The sequence below is a fragment of the Oryzias melastigma genome, linkage group LG20, assembly GCF_002922805.2.
Source record: "Oryzias melastigma strain HK-1 linkage group LG20, ASM292280v2, whole genome shotgun sequence".
Taxonomy (NCBI): domain Eukaryota; kingdom Metazoa; phylum Chordata; class Actinopteri; order Beloniformes; family Adrianichthyidae; genus Oryzias; species Oryzias melastigma.
Window position 1 is genome coordinate 2,978,281 of NC_050531.1, and position 14,822 is coordinate 2,993,102.

The following is a 14,822-nucleotide window of genomic DNA, read 5'->3' on the forward strand; positions in this document are numbered from 1 at the left end:
GCTAACCCTTGTGGTAGCGGGACGCAGAGCCCTCCGCGGCGAGGATGTTCCATGGAGAAGAAGCGCTCTTCTTCACGTGCTCTGAATCACAGAAGTTTACATTCAAATAAAAGTCACGACTTTGTGTTTTACCATGACTGTTTAAAGTTACAAAACCAATGTTGTTGTGTATTTGCGAGAGCTAGCAGCGCCGTGCTAACGTTGATGACCAGAGACTATTGATGATGTCATCGCGTGGGACTGGCGTCCAAATTTGAAGACACTATGTCAGAATTTCTTCCCTACATGTTTTGTTTTCGATTTATTTTCTAGTGCTCTCCGAAGCTGAAATTCCAACGCACTACAAGTTTTGGCAAAAATCTAGTGTGCATTGATGCTCACTACAGAACATTAGCAAATATAGACCACAATGCATTGTGGTTGAACGATTTTTGTGAGAAAAAATGATTAAAAACACATTTTTAACTAGAAAAGTTGATAATGCTAGTGTGAATGCTTTTTGCTGAAAGTAGTTGCTGAAGATCCTGAAGCTTTGTGCTGAAAATGGTGATGGAATTTACTTTAATTTCTGAAGGGATTTGCTGAAAATACAAAAGCTAAAAGATAATAATGCTAAAAGACTTGAAATTTTGTTCAAGAACCATGAAAGAGCGCTGAAGTTTACTAACATATCTGAAAAATTTGTTGTAAAATTCCTAACACATGCCTATTTTGCAAAACTATTTAGTGTTGTTGCTTAAATATGAGCTTAACTCAAAATTTTGCCCAAAAAACCTCAGTAGATGCAAAAAAAAAAAACTAGCATATTGCTTTAATACTAGCTAAACGAAAAAATAGCCTAAAATTCCTCTGTAAACTAAATTGGTCAAAAACGTTAGAAGCTAAAAAATAGAAGCTAAGCTTAAAAATTAGCCTATATAAACCCCAGTAAATGACAAATTAGCCAAAAACGTTAGCATGTTGCTAAACTACTATAGAAACTCCAAATTAGCATAAGAAAATTTAGCAGATACCAAATTAGCCAAAAAAAAGCTAGCATATTGTCTCAATTCTAGCTAAACTCCAAAATAGTCCAAGATTACTCAGTAAACTAAATTAGTCTAAAACGTTAGCATGTTGCTAAAATAGAAGCTAAACTCTAAATTAGCATAAAAAAACCTCAGTAGATGACAAATTAGCCAAAAACATTAGCATTTTGCTAAAATAGAAGCTAAACTCTAAATTAGCATAAAAAAAACCTCAGTAGATACCAAATTAGCTAAAAAAAAAAAAAAGCTAGCTCGCTGCTTATATACCAGATAAACTCCAAAATATCCTAAAATTCCCCAGTAAACAAAATTAAACAAAAACGTTAGCATGTGACTAAAATGGAAGATAAATTTAGTTTCTATTTTAGTCACATGCTAACGTTTTTGACTAATTTAGTTTACTGAGGAATTTTAAACTATTTTTGGAGTTTAGCTAGAATTTAAGCAATGTGCTAACTTTTTTTTGCTAGTTTGGTATCTACTAAGTTTTCTTATGCTAATTTAGAGTTTATCTTATATTTTAGCAACATGCTAACGTTTTTGGCTAATTTGTTATTTACTGAGGTTTTTTTATGATAATTTCGAACACATTAGCATGTTGCTAAAATAGAAGCTAAACTCTAAATTAGCCTAAAAAACCTCAGTAGATGACAAATTAGCCAAAAACGTTAGCATGTTGCTACATTAGAAGCTAAGCTCTAAATTTTTTGAAAATTACTATAAAAGATGAAAACATATCCTATAAATATATTTAAAGGTTTGTTGCTAATCTACTTAAAATTATGAAATTTGAAGACTTTCTTATTCATTTCTTCTGGGGCATATTTTACTCATTTAAAAAAAATAAAGTTTATGAATACCAAAAATACAAGCTGAACCTTGATACCAATATTGCTGAAATCTCTGAAAATGTGATTGAGTTTTTTGTGCTGGAAAACGTACGGAAAGGAGGCGGAGACTCACTATTGTGTGAATGATTACTAAACATTCAGTTATTTTTTTCTTAAAAACTTCTTCTATCTTCTGTAGATTCTGTCTAAAATGCTACTTCTGTGTCCTTGAGTGTCCTGATGTGAGTCAGCTGACGCTCCAGCTGCTCCCACTTCAGATTTGCATCTTAATTGATATTATATTTAGCTTCATCATTCACTCTTTTATGGTAGATTCTGGCTAACAGAAGGGCCACTTTGTTGCTTCTTCTTTGGTCTGAATGTGTTTTTTTTTTTTTTTTTTTTTTTCAGGCCAACAATCGGACACTCCAGGAGAAAATCCTGCTGGTCAACAGCCTGGTGGAGGCCTTTGGAAACGCCTGCACCGTCATCAACGACAACTCCAGCCGCTTCGGGAAGTACCTGGAGATGAAGTTCACCTGCGGAGGGACGGTGGTCGGAGCGAAGATATCAGAGTACCTGCTGGAGAAGTCCAGAGTCATCCACCAGGCCATGTACGTCTCTGAAGCTCACAGACATTTAAATGTTGTCCTTTTCTGAAAACCGCAGGAACTCAAAGGTTATTTTTCCAGCCAGCGGCCTCAGATCAGTGTGTAATTGACTGTCTTCTTTCCTCAAGTTCACCTCTAATTCTCCATTTCAAACCGCTGACATTTGCCTTCAGCGAGCAGCTCCGTCACTCGGGCTGGTCCTCTTATCTTCTGTCTGGGGAGCGGGGCGGGTCAAGTGGAGGGCCGAGCTTATTTCCTGTTTGATCAAAGATTGTGGTCCTTGCAGGAACTTCAAAGGCAAACGCAAGCGTGTCATTAGAAAACAGACAGAAGGCTGAGAGGGCCTGATTTAGGAGGAGCGTGTGCCGCTGCTGTTCAGAGAAGAATAATCTGCTGTTTTTCCTCAGGAGATGTTCTGACAGGAAGGTTTTCTCTGGTTTGACACCTTGTTGGATTTCTGCTGTTAAAACTAAAAAATGTTTAGTTAAATGCATGTAAATGATGCTTAAAAGAGAAAGTTCCCAGCCAGCATAGCCAGGTGAGTTCTATATGTTTGGTCAGACCAGTGGTCAGAAAAGCTGGACCCCTAGTGGGCTTGTCCACAGTATTCGTGGTGGCCGCATGGGCTTAAGTGGACACTGAGTAAGTTAGCTTACTCAGCACGCTACAGCGGTTTGCTAGCACAAAACAGCAGAGCTGGCTAACTAAATACAGCAGAACTCGCTAGCATACAACAGTGGAACTTGCTAGCTCAATACAGCGGAGCTCGTAACATTGCTACAGAGAACCTCATTAGCATACTACAGCGGAGCTCACTAGCAAGTTTGCTAGCGGAGCTAGCTAGCGCAATACTGCAATGCTTGCTAGCTCAATACAGCAAAGTTTGCTAGCATGCTATAGCAGAGTTTACTAGCTCAAAACAGCGGAACTTGCTAACTAAATACAGCAGAACACGCTAGCATACAACAGTAGAACTTGCTAGTTCAATACAGCAGAGAAAAAAATGCTCCATAGCATGCTACAGCAGAGCTTGCAAACTCAATACAGCATTGTTTGCTAGCTCAAAACAGCAGAGCTTGTAACCTTGCTACAGAGAACCTCATAGCATACAACAGTGGAGCACACTAGCAAGTTTGCAAGCTCAATACAGTGGAGCTCAATAAAGTGAGGCTAGCTAGCATGCACACAGCGGAGCTTGCTAGTGCAATACACTAGAGTTTGCTAGCTCAATACTACAATGCTTGCTAGCTCAATAAAATGAGGCTAGCTAGCATGCCACAGTGGAGCTTGCTAGCTCAATACACTAGAGTTTGCTAGCTCAATACAGCGAAGTTTGCTAGCATGCTACAGCAGAGTTTGCTAGCTCAAACAGCGGAGCTTCCTAGCATGCTACAGTGGAATTTGTTAGCTCAATACTGCAGTGCTTGCTAGCTCAAACAGCGGAGCTTCCTAGCATACTACAGCGGAGCTTCCTGGCCTACTACAGCGGAGCTTGCTAGCGCAATACAGCAGAGTTTGCTAGCTCAAACAGCGGAGCTTGCTAGCATGCTACAGTGGAATTTGCTAGCTCAATACTGCAATGCTTGCTGGCTCAATACAGCAGAGCTCGGTAGGTTTCTACAGAGAAACTCACTAGCATATTACAGTGGAGCACACTAGCATACTACAGCAGAGTTTGCTAGCTCAAACAGCGAAGCTTGCTAGCTTGCTACAGAGAAACTCACTAGCATGCTACAGCGGAGCACACTGGCATGTAACAGTGGAGTTTACTAGCTCAAAACGGAGGAATTTGCTTGCTCAATAAATTGGAGCTAGCTAGCATGCTACAGCACAACTTGCTGTCTCAATGCAGTGGAGGTCGCTAACTCAAAACAGTGGCACTTGCTAGCTCCCTACTGCAGAACTCGCTAGTTTACTACAACGGAGCTCAATAGCATGCTGCAGTGGAGCCCGCTAGCTTACAGAAGAGCTCACTAACTCGCCACGCTGTCCACCGGGCGGCTTGCTAGCGTAGCGAGTTCACCACTACTCCCTATTTAAGACAATGTGAGAAAACACAGGTGGGGCCACCATAGAGACTGTGGACGAACCCAATCGGGCCCACATTTTCTGACCACTTTTAAACCACATGGAGCCACTTGGCCTCGCTGGCTGGGTTTAAACAAACAGAAGCTTCTGCGACTGTTGTGGTTTTAGACTCTTTACACCGATGCCTCTTATTTATTTACATGTTTGCAAACTAATCTAGTTTGAAGGCAAATTTTCTAAAGTATTTACACTTTTAGTCGTTTAAAGCACTTGACTCTGAACATTTAACAGGCAAAAGACCAACTTTTTCTGAGCGGATCCTTTTCAAATCCTCTGTGTGGAGAAGATTCTAGTTAACAAACGTTTAGGTTTTAAGATGCCTCAGATAAAAGGCAGAATAAAAATCAGGTGTTCCAACAAATCCAGCTGTTACATCAGAGTCTGGAACTGATGAACTCATTTGTTTATCTGACTGATGAATCAAGGGCGGCATGGTGGTGGAGTGGTTTGCACTCTAGCCTGTTAAATGACTTTTACAAGTATGTCACGGCTTTTATATCAAGTCATGACATTGATTGCAGGGACACACAGTCACAAAGATTTTTCAGAATAATGTAATCTCTGTGTTTCCTGCGGTTCTGTGTAACCTTTGAGCTCCTGTTTCCACAGAGGAGAGAGGAACTTCCACATCTTCTACTACATCTATGCTGGTCTGGCGGACAGGAAGAAGCTGGCCCACTACAAGCTCTCTGACAGCAAAACCCCAAAGTGAGTGGACAGACGTGAGTCCTGGACTCTGCAGCCGCCACTCTCCGCTGACGTCCCGCCGTGTTTTCCCTCCGCAGGTATCTGTGTAACGAGCACATCAAATTAGGGCCGGACATAGTGAGCAACGCCTTCTACAAGGAGCAGTTTGACGCGGTGGAACAGTGTTTCAAGGTCATCGGCTTCACCCTGGAGGTAGAGAAGAGCAGATTTCCTCTGATCAAGCCGACATGCAGAGCTCCGCCCACTCTCTGCTGCTAAAGCTAGCATGTGTACGAACATGCTAACGGGCCAATAAAGCCGCTGTAGGACTAGCAGATGAGCAAACACGCCATCAAAATGCTAAAAATTCTGCCTCTCTCGGATGAGATTTGCAGGGATTTGTTGAGTTTGAATCCAGTAGTGGTGTAGCGGTTACCTCACAGGTTCAAATCCCTGTTAGGTCTCCTCCCACAGTCCAAAAACACACTTTGTAGCTTACGTGAGTGTGACTGATAGGCTCCAGCAACGTACAGGGATTTAGCAGGTTCTGAAGACGAATTGATGAAGAAATCAGCATACTTTTATTTTTTATGTCTAAGTTAAACAGAAGTTCGTGTAGCTGCGAAAGCAGCCCCGATTATCACCCTCCCACCACCATGCCGGACAGTGGTGACAGTGTTTGAGTGAGTTGTTGCTCCGTTTTTGCTCTTTTTTTCTGCTTTTATGCATTTTCAAAAGAGAAACATTCTTCCTCAATGCCGTGAATCTAACTTTTGGTCCATTTTCAAAGAGTTTCCAGTCGTCTTTAAATTATTTTGAAGCAGTTTTTAGTCAAAATCTTAAAACTTTTCGTTTTCTAGGACTTAGTTTGTGCAGAACGGCACAAATGTCATTAGAAATTCACTTGTGGACGGGACTGTTGGCATGGAGTAAGCCCGCCCCCACTTCCCATCACCTCCCACTAGCTTACAGCCCTCACACCCCCAAGCTAACGGTGCAACAAAAATAACGAGCAATACAGGAGCAGTTCTGATCCAGATTCCAGCTCAGACGAGGAAAACAAAGACGTTCATGGATCTATTTGTGGATCCATCAGAATGAGGCGGAGCCAATTGTAGTTTCTACATCACAGCGACAGCTTTTTCAAACAACATTTTTGCATCTGCTCCTGATTCACAGCAATTTGAATAAATAAATATTAAAAAATCTGAATTTAATCTGAGTTGTATTTATATATTTCTTCCATCATGAGAGAAAAACACAAGAACATGTTAAAAACACTTTTTTTTTAAGTAGATCGTAAAATTGACACAGATATTCTCACAGCGCTCTAAACTCATCATTTTTAATTAAATGTACTTTAATTCATCACTAGTTGTTGCAGCTTCTACCTGAAACTCCGACTTTGTTAGTCAGAGTTCACAGATTTCTTTAAGTTTTTCTTCTTTTCTTGACCGCTGACTGTGAGCGGCTGACTTTGCGAAGGCTAATGAGCCTCAGAGAACTGATTGCTCCCGGGATCTGCACGTCAATAATACTTATCCTGTAATCACTCTGCAGCAGCTTCTCATTCTGCTGCTCCCCTCAGACGACCCACAATGCAGTTCGTTCCGTATGCAGATGTTCCCACAGACTGTCTGCTCTCGTTTGCAGGAGCTGGGCAGCGTTTACAGCACGCTGGCGGCCATCCTCAACTCTGGGGACATCGAGTTCTCCGCCGTGGCGTCAGAGCACCAAACAGACAAGAGCAACATCACCAACATGCCGGTGCTGGAGAACGGTGAGAGAAGAGTGGAGGAAGGGAGGTTGTAGAAACTGATGAGACTCAGTGAAGTTATGGGAAAGAAGGAGTTGAGTCTGTATGTCGAGAGAAAGTTTATGACAGAGGGAGGAGTTGTGATTTGGAAGTCTTTGAGGACACGATGAGAGATGGAAGTCTGTGGAGAGACGTCATGAGGAGTCCCAGGTGGAGGTGGGACGACGCTGAGAATCAGCTTTGAGCTCCTTCTGGTTTCTGTGGTGATGGACAGACGAACAGATGATGTTAGACAGGAATCTCTGTGGATCTTCATGTTTGCAGATGACACTGTGATCTATAGTGAAAGCAGGGAGAATGTGGAGGAACATCTAGAGAGGTGGAGGTTGTCTCTGGAGAGGAGAGGAATGAAGGTCATCCACAGAAAGACCAAGGATCTGTGTGTGGATGAGAGGAACTTCAGTGGAACGGAGAGGACTTTAAAGGACAGAGCAGCTGTTCAGAGCAATGGAGAGTGTAGGAAAAAGGTGAAGAGGTGTGTCCAAAGAGTGTCATCAGGAATGAAAGAGAAGCTGGTGAGAGCAGTCATGTTGGTTTAGAGCAGAGGTCGGCAACCTTCAATAGTAAAAGGGCCATCTGGTCTTGTTTTCTACTAATCAAAACCTTGAAGGAGCCGCATAGTCTCACTTCAGCCTTTAAGAAAATTGGATTGGCATTCATGACATTCTCATTTTTTATTTTTTAGTAAATGTGAATTATGTGAAGTATTTTTGGCACGAACAAAAGCAAAAATATGAAAAGAAGCTATCACGTCTCAAAATGTTTTGTTTTTATCTTTTACCTTTAGCAGAGGCTAAATTAGCGAGAAAAAAAACTAGCTTGTTGCATAATTACTAGTTGCAATCGAATTAGAATAAAAATCCTGAGTAAGTAAAATCAGTCAAAAATGTTAGCATAAAATAAAAACTAAACTCTAAATTAGCCTAAAAATACCAGTAGATAAAAAATGTTAGCCTATTGCTAAAATATTGACTAAACTCCAAATTAGCATAAAAGCTCATCAGATGCCAAATTAGCCAAAAAAAAGCTAGCTCATTGATTATTACTAGCTTAAATAATAATAGCCAAAATTCCTCAGTAAACTAAATTAGTCAAAAATGTTAGCATGTTGCTAAAACAGAAGCTAAACTCTAAATTAGCATAAAATTCCTCAGTAAACTAAATTAGTCAAAAACATTAGCATGTTGCTAAAATAGAAGCTAAACTCTAAATTAGCCTAAAAACCCCAAGCTAGCAAAAAACGTTAGCATGTTGCTAAAACAGAAGCTGAGCTCTAAATTTTTTTAAATGACTTATTTTATTTTTTCTTCAGCCAGAGAGCCACCATAGAGAGGTAAAAGAGCCTCATGTGGCTCTGGAGCCGCAGGTTGCAGACTCCTGCTTTAACAGTAAAAGAGCCATCTGGTCTCGTTTTCTACTGATCAAAACCTGGAAGGAGCCGTATCTTTTACCTTTAGTAGAGGCCAAATTAGCGAAAAATCTATCTTGTTACTTAATTATTAGCTAAACTCCAAATTAGCATAAAATTCCTCAGTAAATTAAATCATCCAAAAATGTTAGCATGTTGCTAAAAGAAAAGCTAAACTCTAAATTAGCATTAAAACTCCAGTAGATAACAAATTAGCCAAAAATGTTAGCATATGTTGCTAAAACATTAGCTAAACTCAAAATTAGCATAAAAAACAAATCAGATGCCAAATTACCCAAGAAAGCTAGCTTTTTTTAATTCCTAGCTGAACTCCAAAATAGCTTAAATTCCTCAGTAAACAAAATAAGTTAAAGATGTTAGCATGTTGCTAAAATAGAAGCTAGATTCTAAATTATCCCAGAAAAACTTCCGTAGATAACAAATTAGCTGAAAACATCATGATTCTTTCTTAAACATTAGCTAAACTTCAAATTAGACTAAAACCTCCAGTGGGGAAAAAACGAGAAAAAAAGTTAGCATTTTGCTAAAATTGAAGCTAAACTCAATTTTTTTTTTAAAATTACCATTATTTTATCTTTCTTCAGCCAGAGAGCCACCATAGAGAGATAAAAGAGCCACATGTGGCTCTGCAAGAGCCCTGGTTTAGACCAGGGGTGTCCAAAGTGTGGCCTAACGTTATCTTTTTGCCCACCAAGTTGTGGCTGCAGATTAGTTTTCTGGCTACCTTTTTTAGCTAGCCGAGACGGAGCGACAGCGGCAGTGACAAACAGATGAAGTCTAAAGAGCAGCTCCACGTCTCTCAGCAGGATCCCAGTTTGTTGTTTTTATTGGAGGAAAGTTTGTTAGTTTGCTCTTGTTTTTTAATTAAAAATGGTCAGTGAGGCCTAAATGTTAAAGGTTTCAGAGATGAATGTTATTTTTTATTCTTACAAATAGAATAGAAATACTTTATTCATCCCAAGCTGGGAAATTTGGCTGTTTCAGAATTAGACATTTACAGAAGAATAAAGATATAAACATTATTTACAAATAAAGATAATGTGTGTTACCTTAAAGAATACAGAGTCTAAATAAATAAATTAAACCATATTCTCTATTTTCTACTTTTATTTCATGATATCCAAAAAAATATTGCCCGTTTCCATTTAGATTTTGGTCCTTTGAGTGAAAAAGTTTGGGCACTCCTGGCTCAGAGACTCTGACGCTACACACCAAGAACGTGACGTCCGCTCAAGAACGTGCTCAACGGGTCTTGAACTTGAAATGGAAGTCACTCTGGACTGTTGCTATCCAATGATTGTATGTGTGCTCAGATTTGGAAGAAGTTTGGTGCAAAATGTCTGGTTCGTTTCGCTTTGATGATTCCTGTATGGATCATCAGCTGTGATGGATCTTTCTGAGCCACAGGATCTATTCGTGGCCCTTTTCCCGTCTCCTTCGTTGGCGCTAACGTACGTCTCTGAACTCCCACCAGTGGCCTCTCTGCTGCGGATCCGCTCCGACGAGCTCCAGGAGGCCCTGACGTCTCATTGCGTGGTGGCCCGGGGGGAGACGATCGTCCGGCCCAACACGGTGGAGAAAGCGGTGGAGGTGAGGGACGCCATGGGCAAAGCCCTCTACGGACGCCTCTTCAGCTGGATCGTCAACCGGATCAACGCGCTGCTGCGGCCCGACAGCCAGCTGGGGTGAGAGAGCCACGGAAAATCTTGGAGTTCACCAAACTCTTTGGGAAAATTAAATATAAATGATGATTTCTCTATTATTTTGAGAATGTTGATGTTTTTGTCTGAGCTTTCAGTTGCGACTGATGAGATTTCAGCTTTAATTGAGACTGAAAACGTTCCGTGTTTGCAGAGAAGCGGAGAAAGGCCTCAACATCGGCATCCTGGACATTTTTGGTTTTGAAAACTTCAAGAAGAACTCCTTCGAGCAGCTCTGCATCAACATCGCCAACGAGCAGATCCAGTTTTACTTCAACCAGCACATCTTTGCTTGGGAGCAGGTAGACAAACCCCCCCACAGACCCCCCCGCGGCGAGAATGGGCTCTCCCGCTCCTCATTTCCATCTAAATGGCACAAACATGTCATCGTCTGTCAGCGCGCTTGAAGGGATGGCTTTGTTTGGGTGGAATGAGGATTCTTGCTTCATGAACCCTCGTGGGGGTGTTTGGCCCTGGGGGGGCGGAGCACGGTTTGCTAGTGTTAAATGATTTGGACTCCCCCACGGAGAGGAGCTATAAATCATCCCAAACGAGGGTCAATTAGGGACTGAAGGCACTTAATGTTGGACTTAAACGGACTCTTGGGGGTTGTTGGAGCCGGGCCCAGAAACACACTGTTCTGTTCGGGGAGCTCTGTGAGCTGAGAGTCGGCACCTGGTGGTCTGTGCACGAGTGGTCGCACTTCCACGTGCGTCCTCGCTGCGGTTCTGACACGTCCTCCATGTCAGGAAAATAGATTTTTGTTTTGTTGTCCTCATTCTGTCCTATTATTCACTGAAGAGAGACTTTAGTTCTGCTGAGTCATCACATCCTCCCACAACAGATCCAATGAATCCAAAGTGAAGCTGATCTCATTTTTATGATCTCCATCCAGCAGATGAAAAAAAAAACACCACTAAAAGCAATAAAATTTTATGAATTTGATGGGAAAAAAAATCAGGTAAAATCTTTACTAATTTTTTATTTAAATTTCTTTTCTTTTCTAAGCTGATTTAAATAATAGGAGCCGTCTGTATGGATCAAATCTGGATGAAAAATCAGATTTTAAAGTTTAAAAAATAATAATTGACATTTTGAAGACCGTTTTAGACTCTAAAGTTTGTAATCTTGTAAATTTAAAAAAATAAAACTTTAAATAAATATGGAAAATGTAAAAAAAATATCAGAAAGAAAAAATGTAAAAACTGCAAACGTAAAAGTTTAAAACAATAATAAAAAAAACGCTTCTGTATTTTTTATTCTCCACCCTTAATTTATTAATATTTTAATTTTGAAATATTGAAAATTTGAACAATTTAAATTGTCAATTAAAAATGTAAACTTGAAAGAAATACTGAAAATGTCAAAGTAAATGCATTAGAACCATAAAAAACTCAAAACTTTTGTTTTCAGTCTTTAACTTAGTTTACATTCAGGATTTTCATTTTTTCATGTTAGCCTAATTTGCTTGGGGGCGGAGCCACATCAGAGGAGGGACGACCATAAGAACTGGACCGAGTGAGTGTGATGTCACCAACAGAAAACGGTTTACTTCCATCTCCACCAAATGAAGTCAATTTTTCCATTTCATCCTTTTGCCGATTTCGTCATTTTTTCTGGATACGAACGCCGCCATGTTGGAGCCAGACGACATCAGTGACATCCGCTGTGATTGGTCCGAGTTTCTATGACAACCACTCTCACCAATCAAGACCGAGCTTGTTGGAAGGCTGCACTCCTATTACTTGAAAGCAGGGTACATGAAATCTGGTTGGACGTGGAGGCCAGCAGGCTCCACCCACCTTTATCGAGGTATTTGATTGGTCAGTTCATAACTTGAACTACAGATAAAATACGATTAAAACATGAGGTCAGTTTTTTGTTTCTTCGCGTGAAGCTGCTCCCGATTTAACCCCTTATCTGTGGTTCATAAACATACCTTTAAAAAAGTAGTAAAACTTTCGTACCTTTTCATTGAAATGGCAGATAAAATATAAAAGATCCAAAACAGTTCAGACCAAACCAAAATTCAAAACCTAAAAAACAAAAAAATCTCATATATATGGTGACAAATGCTTCAAATGTAAATATCTCGTTAGCATTCACGGCATTAGACTTAAAGACGGAGTAAACTTCACCTGAATGCTGACCCCTCCCACTTCCTGTCCAGGACGAGTACCTGAACGAGGAGGTGGACGCTCGGATGATCGAGTACGAGGACAACCGGCCGCTCCTGGACCTGTTCCTGCAGAAGCCCATGGGAATGCTGTCGCTGCTGGACGAAGAGAGCCGCTTCCCGCAGGCCACTGACCAGACACTCGTAGGTCGGTCCACCTCGTTAGCACGCTACCTCGTTAGCACGCTACCTCGTTAGCATGTCACCTCGTTATGACAGTTTTAAGATTTCATTATACTGCATTTAGTGATAATAAAGGTTTTCTATTCTATTCAAGTCTAATCTAATCAAGTCCAGTCTAATCTAATCAAGTCCAGTCTATTCTATTCTATTCTAGCCTAGCCTAGCCTAGCGTAGCCTAGGCTAGTCTAGTCCAGCCTAGCCTATTCTATTCCATTCTATTCTAGCATAGTCTATTCTAATCTAGCCTAGTTGAGTCTAGCCTATTCTATTCTAGTCTAGACTAGGCTAGTCTATTGTAATCTAGCCTAGTATATTCTAATCTATCCTAGTTGAGTCTAGCCTATTCTATTCTAATCTTGCATAGTCTATTCTAATCTAGCCTAGTCGAGTCTAGCCAAGTCTATTCTAATCTTGCCTAGTCAATTCTAATCTAGTCGAGTCTATCCTATTCTATTCTAATCTAGCCTAGGTTAGTCTAGCCTAACAAAGCTTAGTCTAGTCTATTTTAGTCTAGCCTAGTCTATCCTAATCTATTCCATATTATTCTAGTCTACTCTATTCTAGCCTAGCCTAGTTTAGCCTAATCTATTCCATGCTATTCTAGTCTACTCTATTCTAGCCTAGACTAGTCTAGACTACTCTAGCCTATTTCATTCTATCTTAACTTTGTCTAATCTAGTTTAGCTTGGCCTATTCTATTCTAGCCTATTCTATTCTATTCTGTTCTCTTCTAGCCTATTTCATTATATTCTACTAAAGAACAATAAAACCAGGAAGTCACATTAGCCAAAACTGGACTAATCCTTTAAATATTGACAGTCAGTGAGTTAATTGAACATCAATCAGCATCTGTGAAGATTATCAACGAGTTTGTTTGTATTTCAGAGAAATTTGAAGATAATCTCAAGACAAAAAGTTTCTGGAGACCAAAGCGAGTCGATTTGGGCTTCGGAATTCATCACTATGCAGGGAAGGTGAGCGACGATTGTTTTTCTATTGGTCATATTTTTTAAAGGTCATTTAGCTTCTAATTTCCTTACTTCAGATTAGAATTACAATGAAAGTCCCACTGATCGTCTTTTGTTTTATTTCCAAAGCGTTCCCAGTCGTCTTCTAGTTATTATTTTTGACGTTTTTACCCACAATTCAAAAACTTGTCTTTTTCTGGGACATAGTTTCTGCAGAGCGGCAGTTGTGGGCGAGACTTTTGGCTCAAAGTAACCCCGCCCCCCTTTACTTCCCTATTGCTGAGAGGTCCCTGCTCACACGCTCTCCCTCTAGCTTACAGCCCCTCACAGCCTCAGCCTACGTAGGGTTTAGGTCCAGATTCCAACTCAGATATTTTGTCACCTTTCTGAACTTTTTCAGACGTCAGTTATCAACCTTCCAATGATTAAAAATAAAGAAATACCCAGAAATGTGTAACAAGAACACAAGAACAAAAACACATTTTTTATCAGAGTAGGTCTTCAATAAAACCTGAAATACAGAATCTAGACTCACTCAGGTTAGAATACTTAAAGTATATTTGTCCTGTTTTTAGTCAGGATAATTTTATTAGATTTGACATTTGAAAGGATTAACAAGTAACATTTCCCTGAGATAAAAAGGATTTTGAGAACAAAAAGATTCATGTTTATCAGAAAATGACTTGATTTTATGGAATAAATCTCTATAAAACTTCTCAACTTTAAATCTGTTTCTAGTATCAGATTAAACATTCATTTGACTAGAAAGTAGATAAAAATACTTTGTTAGATTTCTAGGTATATATTTGTGTCTTCAAAGTGACTCAATGAAGTTTTAAAAACTTTCCACTAAAGAAGAGGTTTCTCGCCCGACCTCCAGGTGATTTACAACGCCGCCGGCTTCTTGGCGAAGAACCGAGAGACTCTTCCGGCCGACATCATCCTGCTGCTGCGGTCGTCCGAGAACGAGCTCATCCGGAAGCTCGTAACCCACCCTCTGACCAAAACGGGTACAGAAACGGCGCTCTCTCGGCTGCTTTCCTTCCCATCAGACATTTGGAGGCACACACCGGCTTTAGCTGAGCTGCTGAGTTTAAATTTAAAGCAGAGGCCCCCAAACTACGGCCCGAGGGCCGGATCCGGCCCTCCTCCACATTTGACCTGGCCTCCCAAACTGTTAGACATTTTTCAATTTTTTCAGACATATTTAGCATTTTGCTAATATTTCAGCTACATTCTGACTGTTTTAGCTAATTTGGGCATTTTTTTCTGCTTTTTTAGACTAATTTGAAGCTAAGCTAATATT

The 14,822-nt window shown here is 40.3% G+C and overlaps 1 protein-coding gene across 1 annotated transcript in view; it reads left to right on the top strand.

The window, feature by feature from the left end:
- The window catches only part of myo3a (myosin IIIA), a gene marked incomplete in the record, with an annotated part of 78,414 nt that overhangs the window by 39,906 nt on the left and 23,686 nt on the right, over window positions 1-14,822 (top strand). The window contains 9 exon segments of the mRNA XM_024279747.2: window positions 2,270-2,472; window positions 5,167-5,265; window positions 5,343-5,457; window positions 6,898-7,024; window positions 9,964-10,174; window positions 10,344-10,491; window positions 12,360-12,513; window positions 13,434-13,522; window positions 14,397-14,526. Of these exon segments, the coding sequence (XP_024135515.1) occupies window positions 2,270-2,472; window positions 5,167-5,265; window positions 5,343-5,457; window positions 6,898-7,024; window positions 9,964-10,174; window positions 10,344-10,491; window positions 12,360-12,513; window positions 13,434-13,522; window positions 14,397-14,526 (1,276 nt within the window).